Source organism: Meleagris gallopavo, chromosome 28 (assembly GCF_000146605.3).
Source record: "Meleagris gallopavo isolate NT-WF06-2002-E0010 breed Aviagen turkey brand Nicholas breeding stock chromosome 28, Turkey_5.1, whole genome shotgun sequence".
Lineage (NCBI taxonomy): Eukaryota > Metazoa > Chordata > Aves > Galliformes > Phasianidae > Meleagris > Meleagris gallopavo.
The window spans coordinates 2,093,832-2,109,644 of NC_015038.2; the positions used below are offsets into that span (position 1 = coordinate 2,093,832).

General features: G+C 52.8%; 1 protein-coding gene across 1 annotated transcript in view; it reads right to left on the reverse strand.

Moving 5' to 3' along the window:
• Positions 1–326: 326 nt before the first annotated feature.
• Positions 327–15,813, reverse strand: part of LOC104914514 (plexin-A2-like) — a 30,507-nt gene continuing 15,020 nt past the window's right edge. The window contains exons 3-4 of the mRNA XM_031556962.1: positions 2,221–2,355; positions 327–749 (exon numbers count right to left, since the gene is read on the reverse strand). Of these exons, the coding sequence (XP_031412822.1) occupies positions 729–749; positions 2,221–2,355 (156 nt within the window). The 3' untranslated portion in view covers positions 327–728. The remainder of the gene's footprint in view (positions 750–2,220; positions 2,356–15,813) is intronic.

Sequence of the window (15,813 nt, forward strand, 5' to 3'; positions counted from 1 at the left end):
GACTGTGCAACTGTTGCTTCTGTGCTTTGTGGGAGTGAAATCAAATGTCAAATATTCTGATTTGGAAGGAGTTGGCAATGGAACATGAAAGGCTCACAGAGAGCTCCAAAGGACTGCAGATAAATTGGAGAGAAGCAGACAGGGCTGGGACGGGAGCCAGGGGGAGTGGGGAAGGACTGAGCTCCAGATTTTGGGATGAAGCAAATGCTTTCCCTCCGCATTCAGCACGGAGTTGCTCCGAGCATGGAGGGAGGTGGGATCAACACAGAAGTGACACGGATGTGCTGGAAGCACCTGTGTGCACATCACAGCTCACCGTGCGCTCTGAGCACAACCACAGTGCCAGGCAGAACGCTGCACCCATGCAATGGTTGGCTCCCCACCCCACAGCAGCACGGAGCTCAGGACTGCTCCCAGTCTGTGCCATGGGAGCACATCTCCTTGCTGAATCCCACAGAAGTGCAGTGTTTATCGGATCAGTTTTGCCATAGGCACGTATCCTATTTCTTTCTTAGAAACCACAGACTGTGGGCAGCCCTCCCCAGCTCACGCTCAGCACAGCTGCTCCGGTGCCACTTCACTGTGGCAGAATTCCATCTTATTCCAGATCTTCAGACTGCAGAACACATTTGAGCTGTGCATTCTCAGTACTTCCAAGGGCACTTCTCACTGCTCACAGCCTCAGCTTGGGCCTCTCTCCTCCTCGTGGTACCAACTCCCTGCAGCCATCAGGCTCCAGTCAGGGCACTCTGGAATAAAAGAAAAGCATCTCCCCCTCTATTTTGCTGAGCATTGCCAGAATTGGGGCAGTGGGGTTCAGTGGGGCTGACAACATCCACGTTGTGTCAGTGCAGGGGTTCCTGGGGCCATGGCACACACCCCCAGGGGGCAGAGGGCAGCTCCAGGGGGTGAGGGCTGTGCATGGAATTCCAGGAGCACTCCATTCTTTGCTAATTCTCCTCACATCTTTTTGTTACACAATTAAGCACATCAGCTCCCTGTGTCCCTCCTGCAGCAGGTGGAGGTCTCCGCGCACCAGGCGTGCAAAGCTGGCTGTTAACTCACAGGGTTAACTCAAGGCAACGCCACTTAATGGCATCCAGACGTCCTCAGATGTAACCCTCCTCCTGTCTCCACCACCCACGAGGCACCAGCTCTATAAATCTGAATTACACAGTGGTGAGTAACAGCCAATAAAACGCTCAGCAGTCAGTGAACCCAAAAGTCTGGCTCAGCGCACGGGACTTCTGGTGTTGTTTTTGTCTCAGAGAATGGTGCAGATGAGATGTGCTCCAGCTGAGGTCCTGCCTTATTTACACCATTCTGGCTCCCCAAAGCTGCAGGCTCCCGTGCACTGCTGGCCATAAATTCCCACTGCAATCTTTTTGGTTTGGCTTCCTGCAGCCTTTGGGTTTGGCAACCTCCAACTCCCACCACCCCTATTTTAAGAGCTATGCAAACACTAAAGATATGCTCCTCGTAATATCCCGGTATAATATTGGAAGATAAAACTTGTTTATGGCCACACAGAGCCAAGAAAGGATGTTGGCTGCCACAGGTGGGGGCTGACCCAGCCAAAGTGGCATGGCAGTGGTGGCATGGCGATGGTGGCATATTAATGGTGACATGGTAATGGTGGCACAGTGATGGTGGCATGGTGATGGTGGCATGGTGATGGTGGCATGTTGATGGTGACATGGTAATGGTGGCACAGTGATGGTGGCATGGCAGTGGTGGCATGGTGATGTGGCACGGTGATGGGGTTATGGTGGCACGACGATGGTGTCACAGCGATGATGGCACAGCAATGATGGCACAGCACAGGCTCAGCTCTACCTGCATGGCAGCTGCTTGCTCAGTCCCACCTCTGTGCTCACCTTACTTACTCCCCAACGCTTAAAATATATGGGTAGATCAAAAAATAAAGCCATCATAAAGGATGCTCGGATAAAGCTACGCAAAACTGCAGCCTGCCAAGCTCACTGCAGGGAGCAGGCAGCCACACCAGCAGCTCAGGAGCTCATTATCTGATCATCGATGGTTCCCATCCCCAAACCAATTTCCCCTGCAGCAGCCCAGCTCAGTTTCCAATCCTTGCAGACAGCAATAAACCAGCAGAGTGCCATCCTCCATGTGCGCAGAGGACAACCTCCGGGCAGAGGCAGCTGAAGCTGAGCTCTGCAGTGGGGATCACACAGCTCAGCCCCTGGGGGTCCTTACCTGCCGCTCCGACATCACGTACAGGTACTTGTGGTCAATGGAGAAAGCCATGTCCCGGAGCACTGGGCTCCCGTCCTTGAAAACTGTCACCACCTCATACTGAATTCCACCATGGGGAGGGCCATCTGCTCGGATCTGGAAGAAGCACAACCACATTGCAGGTGATTTCACAGCAGCCAAAGGCAGATTTTACTTCGAGGGGTGGAGGGTAAGGGGAAGAGGACAAAATGAGGAAAAGGATCTCATTCCAACCCTCAGCTTAGGACCTGGAGACAGAGCGAGGAGCTGGCAAGCAGAGTGCATGCAGGAGTCAGAGCAGAGGCTCTTTCTCCACGGGATCTGAAATCATTTCTCCACCGCAAGAGAATGAAGGAGCAAGCTCTGTGCTGCGAGGTGAGCGCACAGATCACCCACGTGCCACGACTGTAGTCACCAAATGCAACTGCAAGTCAGCTCCTGATCTGGAGGGGAAACTACAGCATTCCACAGCCTGACCAGATTACTGCAGAGATGGTTCCTCTCCAGATGCGTAAGGAACAAGACTTAGACAACCACCACAGAAGCCTCCTAAGACACCATCTCTGCCCAGCCCCAGGCAGATGTCACTGCCATGCTGTTCCTCCCGAGCACCACTGAGCAAACAGAGTGCTAACACAGCCATACAGCTGCTCAGCCCCACAGCTGCAGGTCCCACACCCCCAGCAGCCAGCTCCATGCCTGCAGAGCTCTGCCCATGCTGTGACAATCCCCAGCGCCGCCAGGAACGTGCCGTCTCCTCCAAAAGTTAATAATTGATGGCCTTGGGGGCTGCACGAAGGGAAAGGGAGGAGGAGAAACAAACAGTTTACATTGTCTTTCCTACCAGGATTTGCATATTTGAAAAGCCCTTGGATTGCAACACGGTGCTGGCAGTGCTGCAGATGCTGGCTGCGTACCACTGCCAGGCTGGTGCCATGCGGTGACCCCGGGGCTGCAGAGCTGGAAGGGGGCTGCCAGGACTGCTAAAGGCAGAGCCTGATGTCACAGAGGTGCCACTCCAGCAGGAAACGCAGTAATATCCTCTCTCACACACACAGAGGTGCTCCACTGAACCCCTGCTCCAAATAAACCTTCTTCTAGGAAGCATTGCTGATGCCTGTCACCATACAGAGACATGGGGCACACAGCTGGGTTTGGTTTCTGCATTTCTTTCCTCCTTCCTTACCTGATTTTTCCACGACATAAAAGAAGGGCAGGGAAATGTGCACAAAGGGAGAGCTGGCTTGGCACCCATGACACATCCGACTCAAAAGCCCAGACAACTCTGACAGCAAAATCCAAATAAAGAGGGTCACATCCTCCTTTAGTTGCACCTGTGCCAATGGGGACACTTCAGTCCCTTCCGGAGCTGCTGGGAACCAGAGGTGGTTTGGACCTGCAAACCCCACTGAGGCACCACCACAATCCTGCACCAACCCAGGGACACAGGGACAATGCCATGAAGTCACCTGAAGGAACAAACAGCACTGCCAGAGACAGTCGCTTCCATGCAAACTCCTGATTAGCAGCCAGATGGGAATGGAAGCTGCGGACACAAAGGATCAGCAACCTTTGTACAAAACAACTGCTTTCCAGCGCTCCCTCAGGGGCACCAGCAGCTCGTTACGTTGAGCTTCTTTCTAATAATGAGGTCAGACAGGGCTAATGAAGAGAGATACCACTGGATGAGCCTCATGCAGTCCAAGTCCAACCAGGAGCTGCTGAAGCCAGGAGCACTGCCCTGAATGGCTGGGCTCTATAGGGCATCCTGCCTGGCTCTGCCCCATCCCATGGCCAGGCACTGGCAGTGCACCCTGCATCGATGTGCATCCAGCTGTGAGCCCAGCAGCTCCAGCTGTGAGCACCCCACACAGTGCCCGGGCAATAGGAGGAAGTGCTGATGCTGGGGTGTTTCAATGCCTCTCTTCCTGAGAGTTTCGTTTCCATGGCAACAGATGATGATGTCAGACGAGAAGAAGGATGATTCCTGTGCATGCGGAAGAAGAAAGGGATCATCTCTGCAGCAGGAAACTTCTCGTTGACGTCTGGAGGGAGAAATAATCCCTCTGCCTACCTTACAGGTGTCTTCCTGGTGCTAAATATATGTTAATAAACATGGTGCCACAGATACCAAGAAGATAAAGGGTAAGGGTGATGAAACAGACCCTAGAGGTGCTCTTGTTAAAGGTCTGAGGTTTTGGAGGAGAGAGGGGAGTGCTCACTTCTGAGTGCCTGGGGAGCAAAGCTGACCCAGCATCATGATCCCAACCCGATGGGAGATGCAGGATGGGGCTGGGCTGAGGGCAGCCATCCTTCTCTGTGGCCCCAAAGACCTTCCTTGCAGTACAACCAGGATGAAGAGGCATGAGAGAAAATCACAGGGGAAGCAGCACTGGGCTGTGCAGAAATGGGTGTGAGTGCAGCACAACAGTGAGCAGTGGGTGCAGGGAGATGCCTGCAGTGCTGGCAACGCAAAGCAAAGGTGTTCAGGACAAGAGTCATGCTCACTGTCACGAGACAGGAGGGCAGAACACGGGCTCACACATTCAGGTGTGAATTGGAACAGTCACCTGGGACAGACAGAGCACTTTCCTCAGCTGCTCCCGGTGCATGTTTACAAATATGGCCTGAAAAGAGCCTAACGACATAATCTGCAAATCCCAATATCAGCACTGGCTCAGAGCACCAGGCCCAGCAGAACACCCCACGTGATGAAGCAGAACGCTTTTCCATTCAGGAAACCACAGTCCTTCAAAGGCACAGTGCAGATTTATGTCTCTAATACCCCCACAATGCAGCCTGCAGGCATAAGCTCTGCATTATCTTAGGAGATTAGCAAAATACTATATTGTGTCACGTATATGGTGCAGAGTAGCACCCACGGTGATAAGTGCATGAGCCATTCAGGGATCTAATACAACGTGGAGCTCCCACATACGCATTGTGCTGAAGTTTCAGGTATTCTCCTTGCCCAGCTGGAACCCACATTTGGATTCCATTCCAGTTCCTCCCAGCAGGCTTCCATTAGAAGACACTGAATCTCTTTGTAGGAACTTTCCGTGATTAAATTACCTGTCTGCTTTCATTATGAGCATTTCAATGAGGGTGGCTCTCGTGATGAAATGCTTGTGCTCAGTACTCCATGGCTGCAGGGGCTGATTCCCCATTCTGGATGCAAGGTCACCCGCTGGGTTGGTTGGGTGGCAGATCCCAAATCCTCTCCGTATGCCACAGCCTGGAGGAGCCCTGAGCACACCAGGGGGGTGCTGAGATCACAGAATCACTGGGGTTGGTTGGAAAAGACCTTTCAGATCCCCACATCCAACCCCAATGGGGTATTGGCTCTTTGTGTTGTCCAGTGACAAAGCGCAAAGCCCAGCCAACCCTGCAGCCTGCTGACTGCTCCCTTCATGCTGGGATTTCCAGCCCTTCGGGGCAAATGCCATCAAACAACATTGCATTTGCATAAAATGGATGCTTCTCCTGGAGCTGCATCGGCTCTGGGAACGCGCACTGGAGCGTTAGTGCATCTATTGCCTGAAATAGAAACAGAAAACAAGAACAGCCCTCACGGCCAAGGTGCATCTCTGCAGAATTGCCTTTTTTTTTTTTTGTCACTTAAGGCTGCATGTTTTGGCCCTTGGGCATTTCCCATTACAGCTTCCCGTAAAGCTCCAGGATGGACTTTTTGCTGGAAATTCAGCAGGACTGAGGCTGGCAGCAGAGCTCAGAGACAGGATGGAGAAGTGAGGTTTGGGCTGTCCTTCCCTTCCTCCTCCATCCACAGTTCTGCAGGGTTTCTCCTACCCCAACCTGGCACCGAGGGCAGTTTCTACAAGCCAGACACTCAGCAGAGCAGAAGATCCCAAAGACAGGATGAAGATAAATAAATACCAGCCCAGATCTTCTGTGTGCTTCTCCACCAAATCGTCTTTGTGGAAGGAATTTATGTTTCCTAATCCAGTTTAATTAAGCTGGGCTGTACACAACCACATCCAACTGATGAGGTGAGATGCTCAGATGGAGCACACTTCCTCATAGCATCAAGGCACCCAACAGCCCATGCTGGTGTCTCTGCCACCACTGGGAACAGGCACAGCAGGCTGCAGGAGGGGAGGACCCAGAACAGAAACTGCACATCATCTCTAGATGAGAAGTTTTCAAGAGCCCTTCAGGCTCTTTATGAAATTGTTCTGCACGTGAAGTGCCTCTTCAGCTGCCAGCGAGCACTGCTGGCATTGGGATGCTTTGGGATGCCCTCGGACTGGGTCAGAGCCATTTGCACATCATTGATAAAGCAGAGGGAAGTGGAGATTTGCTGGGGATTGCACAGTGAACTCATAGCAGATCCGGGATACAAACTTGGGGCATGGGGCCGTGCTCACACCACCAGGCAGCACCCCAATGCAGCACTGCCCGTTCCCCTCCATGTAGCACCCCAGTTCCCATCTGAGCACCCTCCATTCCCATCTTCAGGAGGACATGAGGAGCTCAGGAACAGCACAGGTTGATGGGGCACACTGCTCTCCATGTGGGAAGTCCTCCCTTTGAAATTAAAGTGAAACAGTAATCCCATTACATATCTTTCCCTTAAATCACAGACATGTCCGTGAGGAAGTTAATGACAACCCTTACATGCACGTTCAATTTAAATCAGCATATCCAATTAACTTCATTACCTGGAGGCCCCCTCGCATTCTAGTCTCTTTCTTTCCTGTCATCTTTTCTTTATGCATTTTCCCCCAAACTGGGACAGAATCCATCTGTCTTGGTGAGCATCACCCTTATTTCTGTCCCTCTGGGGAAGACCTACAGAGAGATTCATGGCAGAAAACACAGTGATTCCAGACTGGGTGGCTATGGCAAAAGGATCCGCTCTCCTTGGGAGGAGGAAATCCCTCCTTCCCAGAGCTGCAGTACAGAAACATTAAATACACCCGCTGATCCCCACCGGGCTGTCCTCACAGAGCTCCCTATGATCACTGGGGAAAAGCAGCACTTCATAAAGAGCTCCAGCAATGTGCAGGCATTGCAGGGGAACTGCAAGCAGGAGTTTTTCTTGGGTACTGTGGTACCACGGCTGCTCCTTCCATTGACACAGATGCAGGTTTCTCTCTTGCAGAGTGAGACTGCAGTGAGCAGGATGGCAGGCAGTGAGGTACAGCACAGCCCTGCGCAGTGGGGGGGACAGCGGTGAGCTCATGCTGATCAGCCATCATGACCCACATTATTTATAGATCTGAGGTTCCTGCAAATCCAATACTCATGTCAAAAATGTCTCTGCGTTTGTCTTTCACACCCACATGTGTTTCCCAGCTCCTCTGCTCTGGCAGTGCTGCTAAGTGCTCCGTCACCACCTGGAAGCAGGAGCGCTCCCTGGGGTGCAGCAGATGGGAACAAGGGGCAAACCCAGCAACCTGGCAGCAAGCAGCACCAGTGAGCTCAGCTCCACATCCCCAGCACCGAGGCTGCAGAGCTGCTCCCAAGAGCAGGGCTTTCTTCCCACCTGCTCCCTGCATGAGGGCTGCAAGCCTTCTGCACGTGCAGCTGAGGTGAGGAGAGACCTCACTCATCATCTTCAAGGGTCTGAGCCCATCTGCAGGGAAGGCAAGATACGTTAAAAACAAAAAGAAAACGCTGCCCTTCCTTCTGTCCTAAAGCTTCAGCTGCACTCCACGGGCTCTCATAACAATGATGCTGAAGATCTCAGCCATTTCTGCATCCCCCGCATACCCCAAATGTTGGGCACTAAAGCTCAAAGCACTGTGAGCACACCCAGACCTGCCCATGCCCCGGCCAGCACTGCCTCTCCTGCCCTTATTTCCTTCTTCCTTCCTTCCACACAGCTGATCCTGCAAGGTAAAACAGGGAGGGTGGCACCGAGGCACCACGCAGAGACTAATCAGCAGCCCCATGTCTTTAATTTATTACTGTGTGAGAGGCTCACCAGAACAAAGCTGCCAGTTCGGGAGATCACTCCCCTAAAAGACTTTTTATTTGAAAAGCTGTCAGCTCACACCTTGTCACAGCCCTACTTGCAGCAGCACAACTTGAATGACATGCCACCTCATGCAAATGAGCTGCTAATTAATTAATTAGTGTTCTTCTGGGGATGGATTCATAAGGAGCGGGTCTGGGGAGGGAGCCAGGCTGGGTCACCTTCCTCTGCAGTGCATCTGCAGCACTGGGTCCAGCACCCCATGTCCACATCTCGGCTGAAGCTGCAGCAGGAGGCAGATCTACTGGCACGGAGGGCTCAGGGATCGACTTCCAGGGATGGAGCAGAGACAACTGCATCAACTCAGGGCTGTTGGTCCCGCACCTTCCAGCAGCATCAAAGCACAGCCCATCAGAAGCAGAGAGCCTGAGAGCAACCCGCAGGTTTGCCCCCCTGGAAGAGGAGAGCGCGGGGCACGTCTGCAGCTGTTACAGAACCTCTTCACTTCTAAGTCATCCTGGAATAAAGAGCCGCAATGTGCAATGACTTCCCTTTTCTTTTGTCAGCAATAAGCACCCTTCTCCCTTTATATCCTTGTATTATTTTTAAAGAGGCGGCTCCGTGCTGCTCTGGGTAGTGGGAAGCACTGAGTGCTGCTTGCAGGCTTTATGTTTTGGCACAGAGTGAAGAAATCATCAAAGAGACTGAGTGTTGGCCTCGGAGAGCCAGCAATGAGCTGGGCGTCTCTGCATCACAAGAGCTGCACTCTCCTCGCTGCAATGTGCTCCTCCACCCTCTGCCATTCCTCCCCAGCTTACCCTGCTGCTTTCTGCTGCTTTTATCAGTTCCCTCCCTTACAGTGGGAAAGGGAATGAAAGGCAGTGGTTAAGGCAGCCCCAGTGAGGTTGGAGGGAGGGAGGGACAGGGGGAAGCCCACATGGATTCTGCATTGAAAGTGTCCAAGCTGCTGTAACTGAGGAGAAACATCCACCAGTTCCATCAGATCATTTGTTCCCGTTTCTGTGCTATAGGAACAGCACTTCTTCACTTTCGTGGGGAAAAAAGGGAAGGGGTGCTGAGTTCCTCCAAGCCTTCTGTGTCTGATAAGAAACACGGGAGGAAGCACAGAGCTGGTGTTATTTAGGGGGATGGGGGCACTGGGGATGCGCTCAGCATTGCCCAGGTCCCTGAACAGCCCTGCACTCCTATCCCACCTGTGCCCTTCCAGATAAACAGTGTGCAATGTCACCACCCACCCGTGCCACCCCCCACAGCAGCACATTTCACACCGTAGGGATTGCTCTGGCTTAGTTTGGTTTGCTGACCTCAAGCAGCTGCTTAAAAATGAAATAAAAGCCTCTCAGACAGATGGGTTAACACAAGGCTCGTTCCAATGGAGCAGCCATTCTCCCTATGGAGAGACAACCCCTCACGGTGCCACATGGAAGCTCTGCTTTGCCCTCGGCACGGCTCCGGCCGGCAGGTGGGGGCAGGAAGTTCCTCAGGAAATATCATTCCCTTTCCTCATCACAAACACCATGGAAGAAATATGTTTCAAATGAGCTGGGCTTCCTGCACAACACCGCCGTGAGCCAAAGTGCACACAGCCAGAGGCCAAAGCCTACAAGGAAATAAAAGAACCCGATTTTTGTTATCTTGTAGCTCCAAAAGCTTCAGTGTTACTGATCAAATCTCACCTTGTTCTGTCAGAGATGGGAGAGAATTCCAGAGCCCCGAGCCCCACTTCCACTGGCAGCAATGGGGCTGCCCCACAACCACTGCACATCCCACGCACCGACTGCTCGCACCAATTGAGCCAATCCCACATCGCAGCCATGGCCCAACACCAGCAGCAGGAGATGGGCTCAGGATGGGGTTTGTGGGTGGCAGAGATGCAGCCACACCATGCTGCTGTAATTGACCTGTAGATAAACACATGGCTTCCACCCTAATCCCCTGCAGCCTCATGAACATCAGCTGCGCTAAATTTTTCATGTAATTAAGAGAAAAACCCTAATCCAGTGTAATTAGCTCCCTGATTGCCAACGGCGGGCAGAGAAGCACTGTTTGAACAGCAATTCAGGTCTAGCTGGTTAGGCAAATACCGTGTGCTGTTCAATCACTGAGCAGAGACAACACCTCTCCGCTGTCCTCCAGGTCCGTGATCCTCAGCAGCACTGAGCAGTTCCACAGCAGCAGTGGGGCTGATGTCCCCAGGACTGCAGTTCCTCAGTGACATCCATGAAGTCACTCACAGACTGAGCAAACCAGGTCCCCAGGAGCCACAGCAGCTGCTGGCTTGGGTCTGCTCCCCTGGCCCCAGAGCATCCCTCAGTGCTGCTACCCAGAGCTCTGATGTAGACGTGGTCCAGCTGTGAGCAACGCAGCTCTCACATTTGTGGCATCGGCCAGAATCCATCCCAGGTGCTGTATGACCTCCGGGGGCATTTTTCTTCTCCATTCATCCAAACAGAGGCAAAATCTTATGGGTGAGGTGTTAGAAATTGGGAAAGTCGAAGCAGATGGGAGAGGAATGGAGAATGTGGACCTGTATGCCAGGGAGAGCAGAGAACACAGCCAGGATGTGCCTTCACCAAACCATCCAGCCCATCTCCAGCAGGCTGGAATGACTGGGGCCGCTTAATGATGGGGAGCTCAGATGACTGGGCTCTGGGCTGCCCATCTCTATTTCTCTGCCCCATCACACTGCTGCTCTGTAAACAATCCGGCACCGAGCACAACGAGCAGCTCCTATGCATCAAAGCCAGAGAGATTTCTTTATACAAAAACGAGCAAAAATTTATCAACTCAAAGCTCCTTTTAAAGAGAAGCCCCGAGGAGAGCAAGCCCAGCTGCTCGCCTGCATTGCACTGAGCCAAACCCCCCTCCTGCCTCCCTTCAAACCAGCACTGCTCACACAGCCGAGCTGTGCCCGATGGGCTGCGGTTGGAGCGGTCACAGCAATGTGGTCTATTTCATTTCTCAGCCTCTCAGTAATTCCTCCAGCTTTGAGTCAGCTTTGGGGAAATTCTTCCTGCCAAAATCCCACTAACACCCTTGTGTCACTGGCGTGGGAGCGTGTTGACTGGTTTGTGGTCTCTTTGCCTTCTATCCAACACAAATTCTTCCCTCAATCCCCAATAAAGCAAGGCAATCAGAGGCCCATGGGAGCTGCTATATGAGCTGCATGTGGTTCACCCGGGTGCTGGCTGCCTTATTTCTCCCTTTCCCCCTTCTACATCCAGCAGGGCACAGCCAGGACCAGCCCAGCTCTGCTTGGAACCAGCTGGGGATGCGCAACAGAGCTCCAGCACCTTCTGCCTCTGGCTCATGTTGACAGAGCCACAGCACAGCCGTGGCACCACCATTTCCATCACATTTATTTCCACAGAGCCTCCTCCCTACAGCCAGCTTTTTTCCCTTAGAATTCCATCTGTATCTAATCCCAGACAAACACAAACAAAACAACCCAAGCAACGATCTCATCTCCCTAAGGCCGTCACTTTCTACATCGGTTACAGCCAACTCCAATTAGCAGAAAAGCAACACGAGGAGCTCGGCACGCCGCTGCAGCGCTGGGAACGCAGCAGCCCACACTGCCTTTCCCCAGCCTGCCCCTTCCCTCCTGCAGAACGTGCCCTGTCATCTGCTGCAGACTGAGTGTGTGTTGAGCTCGGGGCCGGGCAGGGCGCTGGTGGCCTCATTAGCACAGCTCTGTGCGCCCACACCTGCAGGCGACCTGCATGCTTTGATTTACAAGAGGATCCCAAAGCCTCTACAAGTGCTCAGGGGAAGTTTTCTCGGTCACTCCAGCCTATTAACCTGCACTTGAGGCAGCTTTTCTGCAGCCCGTGCTGTTAACCACTTCCCTGCCAGGCTGACAGCGGGTGCTCAGGTTGGATACTGGGAGAAATTGCTTCTCTGAAAGAGCGGTGATGCACTGGCACAGCTGCCCAAGGAGCAGTGAGGTCACCATCCCTGGAAGGGTTCCAGAATCATGGAGATGTGGCACTGCAGGATGTGGTCAGTGGGCACGGAGAGGAAGGCTGGGTTTGGATTTGGGGAACTCAGAGGTCTTTTCCAACAGGAATGACTCTGTGGTTCTATGATTGGCTCTATGATCTCAGCCCAATGCTCCCATCCCTGCCCAGGACGTGGCAGCTCAGCACACTGCTGCAAACTCAGCTCCTTCGTGTGAGCAGACAGCTCTTCCTCCATCAGCGAGCTATTTCGGGCAACGGTTTCAAATGGAAATCTGTGTTTTATTAATTACACGTCTGCGTTGCTGCAGAACCCTTTCATGTGCTTCCCAGCTGTATCAATCTGCAGCCATGAAGGCAAGCATTAAATCCAGCATCCGCAGTGTGGGATCGGCCCAGGCTGTGCCCTCACCTGCAGCCTGACAGCCCCATTGTCACCCTGGGCTCCAGTGGCTGTCGGAGGGATGGGCTGGAGACAGGGGAGGACCATTCACATTGCTGAAAACCCTTCCTACAGCAACTTGCCAGCATCAGGGCTGGCTCTGCTGGTTCCCTTGTATTCCTTTGCTCATCTCCTGTTGCGCACACGCAGCTCTTCAGCAGCTGAAAAGGATTTCCTCAATCCATGCCTTTTGCTGCCATGTGGGAATATCAGAAAGCAGTGTCTGCAGGCAGAAGGATTTATCCACCTGTCCTAACTGCAGAACAGATTGGCTCTGTGGACGAGCAGGGTTGTGTGGGTGCATTAGCGAGCAGCTTAGCACAGGTGCTGGCAAAGCAGCGAGCCTCACTGCTTTACTAGGAGAAGTAGAAGCAGATTTTAAGGCAGCTCTCATCATGTGATTTTTCCAAAGCCAAATTCCTTGCTGCTGATATCGTTTAGGTGAAAGCACTGGGGAAGCTGCAGTGGTCCCCAGCCCAGCAAACAGCAAACCTCTCCCAGCAGGAAGCTCCAGGCATGTTATTGAGGTGTCCTTGGGACTGAGCAGCAGAAATGGGCTCTGCTGTCCCAAACTGCTCTCAGTGCACAGCTGAACAAGAGGGGCAGGAGGCTGAAAGCGTTCCTTCCCGAGCAAACAGACTTGCACTCGGAGTGCACAGAAATCAAAGCAACAAAAGGTCTCTGCAGCCAACTGCAATGTAGCTGACAAACAGGCTCGTCACTTTGTGCCTCCATCTGGCGGGGACATACTTTCCATTTCAGCAAGTGCTAGAATGGGTGGACAGCAAAGGGAAACGTGAAAACAGCAAAGAAACGAGAAGAATGAAAACCTGCGGGACAACACTGCTGCCCTGTTATGAATACTGTGCAGCTATTCATATGAAAATCCATACGGCTGCTACTGTTGCATGCACTCTTCTTACACAGCATGAAATTAAAATTCCTCTTCAGTATCACGTTGCCAGCACTACGGAGCAACTTCAGACCGAGCGAGCAGACAATTCCTCCTTTGGCTTCCCCAGCCGGGATTGAGAGCTGCTGGGGTGAGGGAGATGAGTCTATTGCCCACGGTAAAAAATGCTGCTTCCAAAATAAATCCCACCAAAGTGCTGCTGGCCCGGAGTGTGGCTGCTGGTGTTAATTTCACAGCGCAGTTTCACATGCGTAATTCCCCCCAGGCCCTCCCTGCCACTTCCCTTCTTATCTCCCCAGAACAAACTCTGTGCGCGGGCTCATTTCAAGGAGAGCTTCACCCACAGTCCAGCCAAGTGTCAGCGGATCTGCTGGAAATGCAAATGGAGACGATCATGCAAAAGAGTCGGGCTTAGAGATGGGCGGACGGGGGCAAGAGAAAGCAAAGAGAAGCCGACAGAAACAGGCAGCGAGGAACAAATCTGCCTTCTCAAGTTGTTGATCGCTGGCACACGGGCTGGCTGAGCATGGATAGGTTCTCAAAACCACGCCGGGCCCATTGATTTTTCCCTGCTGAGCTGTCAGGTGCCTCTGAAATGCAGCTCCCAGAGCTCCCCCAGCAGCACGTGGCATTTGGGTGCATCACCTCACTCTGCTCAGTGACAGCAGAAGGAGCGAAGCATGGGGCTGAGCTGCTGGGGAGCTCTGGGGATGGGTTTCAGGAGTGCAGCCCTCGTGTCTGCATAATGGAAATGCATCTCCAGCGTGGCCCTGGCAACACCTCCCTGCCCTCTGCTGTGGGTCTCCTGCAGCTCCAGCACAACACCCCCACGTTGGGGTTTGGGAGCAGGGAATGGGACTTTCCATGCACTGCGTTGGAGGAGGTGATCATTGCTGCTCTGCAACCACCAGGGATGAAGCACGGAGATCTACAGGCAGGGAGAGGGGTGGCTGAAGCTCCGCCACAAAATGTTCATTATCATGGAAAAAAATCACTAGGTTTGCTCATTATGCACGCGGAGAAACAGCAAGCATGAGGAGAGAACCTATCCGATGTGTCGTAACGTGATGCAGAATTAATCCCCCCTAGGTTACAGAATTCCTCATAAATCGCAAATGGGACGATATCCACTGCATTACATTTTATCACACTTTCTGTCAAAACATCCCCTGCCGGGAGCCTTTCAGTGATGCTATCACAAGCACAGCCTTATTTGGGGAAGAAGAGTTGAACTCAACAGCAGCAAACTATCACTGTGAGGCTGGCACAGACCCTTCCAGCAGTGAGTGGGGTCTTGTTCAGTGCAGCTCTATCTTAATAACGACATCTTCCATTTCTGCTCACACCTATACAAAGCATGTTTGCTATTTAGTGTTATTAATAGGAATGCTAATGCAAGCTGGCTGCTGTGCCCCAGCGCATCCCGAGGGAGTGCACAACACTTCACAAATGCATCCAATGGGGAAAAGTTCTCCAGCAAAGTGGCTGCTGCTGTGGGCTTTGCTCCGCGGCACGCTTGCAAGGCTCTGTTTTTTGCTGGGCACTGAACCGAAAAGAAAAGGGTCTGATTATCTCCTCCAGCACCTTGGTGGCGACCCGGAGCAGTGACCCTTTCCTGTCACTCTCCATTTGCTCTGCCTGTTTTGCACGAGGACGGGGCAAAGCCGTGCAATGGATACAGGCTGCAGCTGCACACAGTGCAGAGGGCGTATGCTGGGGTTGGGGTGCAGCGATGGAGGCAATGGGATCCAGGTGGGACCTCCAAAACCAGTTGCAGTCATTCCCATGGGCACAGCCACTCCGTCCTCCTTTTCCAGACGTTAAGTTTGTCTTCATTTTCCATCCCTCTACGTTCTCTGTGGGGCCGTGCAAAGGGAACAGAAAGCACAGAAGTGGTGGAGGGATTTGCTGTGTATTGCTGCAGCATAAATAAATGATGCACAGGTCCCCACTGCTATCTGAGCAAAAACGTTGAGTAGAAGAAGGCAAGAGGAGGCGTGAAAGGCTCTGGCACAGGTTCCCCTTGTGCTCTGTACAACTGCAGCTCCTGATCTCCTCAGAGCACCACGTCCTCCCACTGCCCCACACCTCACAGCCTTGCTGGGCACGAGTTTGCTCCCTGCAGGAACCCACCCTGCTCCCTGCAAGCAGCACGGAGGAGCACACACGTGCACATCCCCGTGCACATGCGTGCTATGATAGGTGCAATTTCAAGCAATTTCCCTGCCAGTCTCTCTGCAATCTCATGTAATCTCCTCCCAAAGGGAATCAAAGACCCCATGGTGCCTTTGCTTGGCCATAA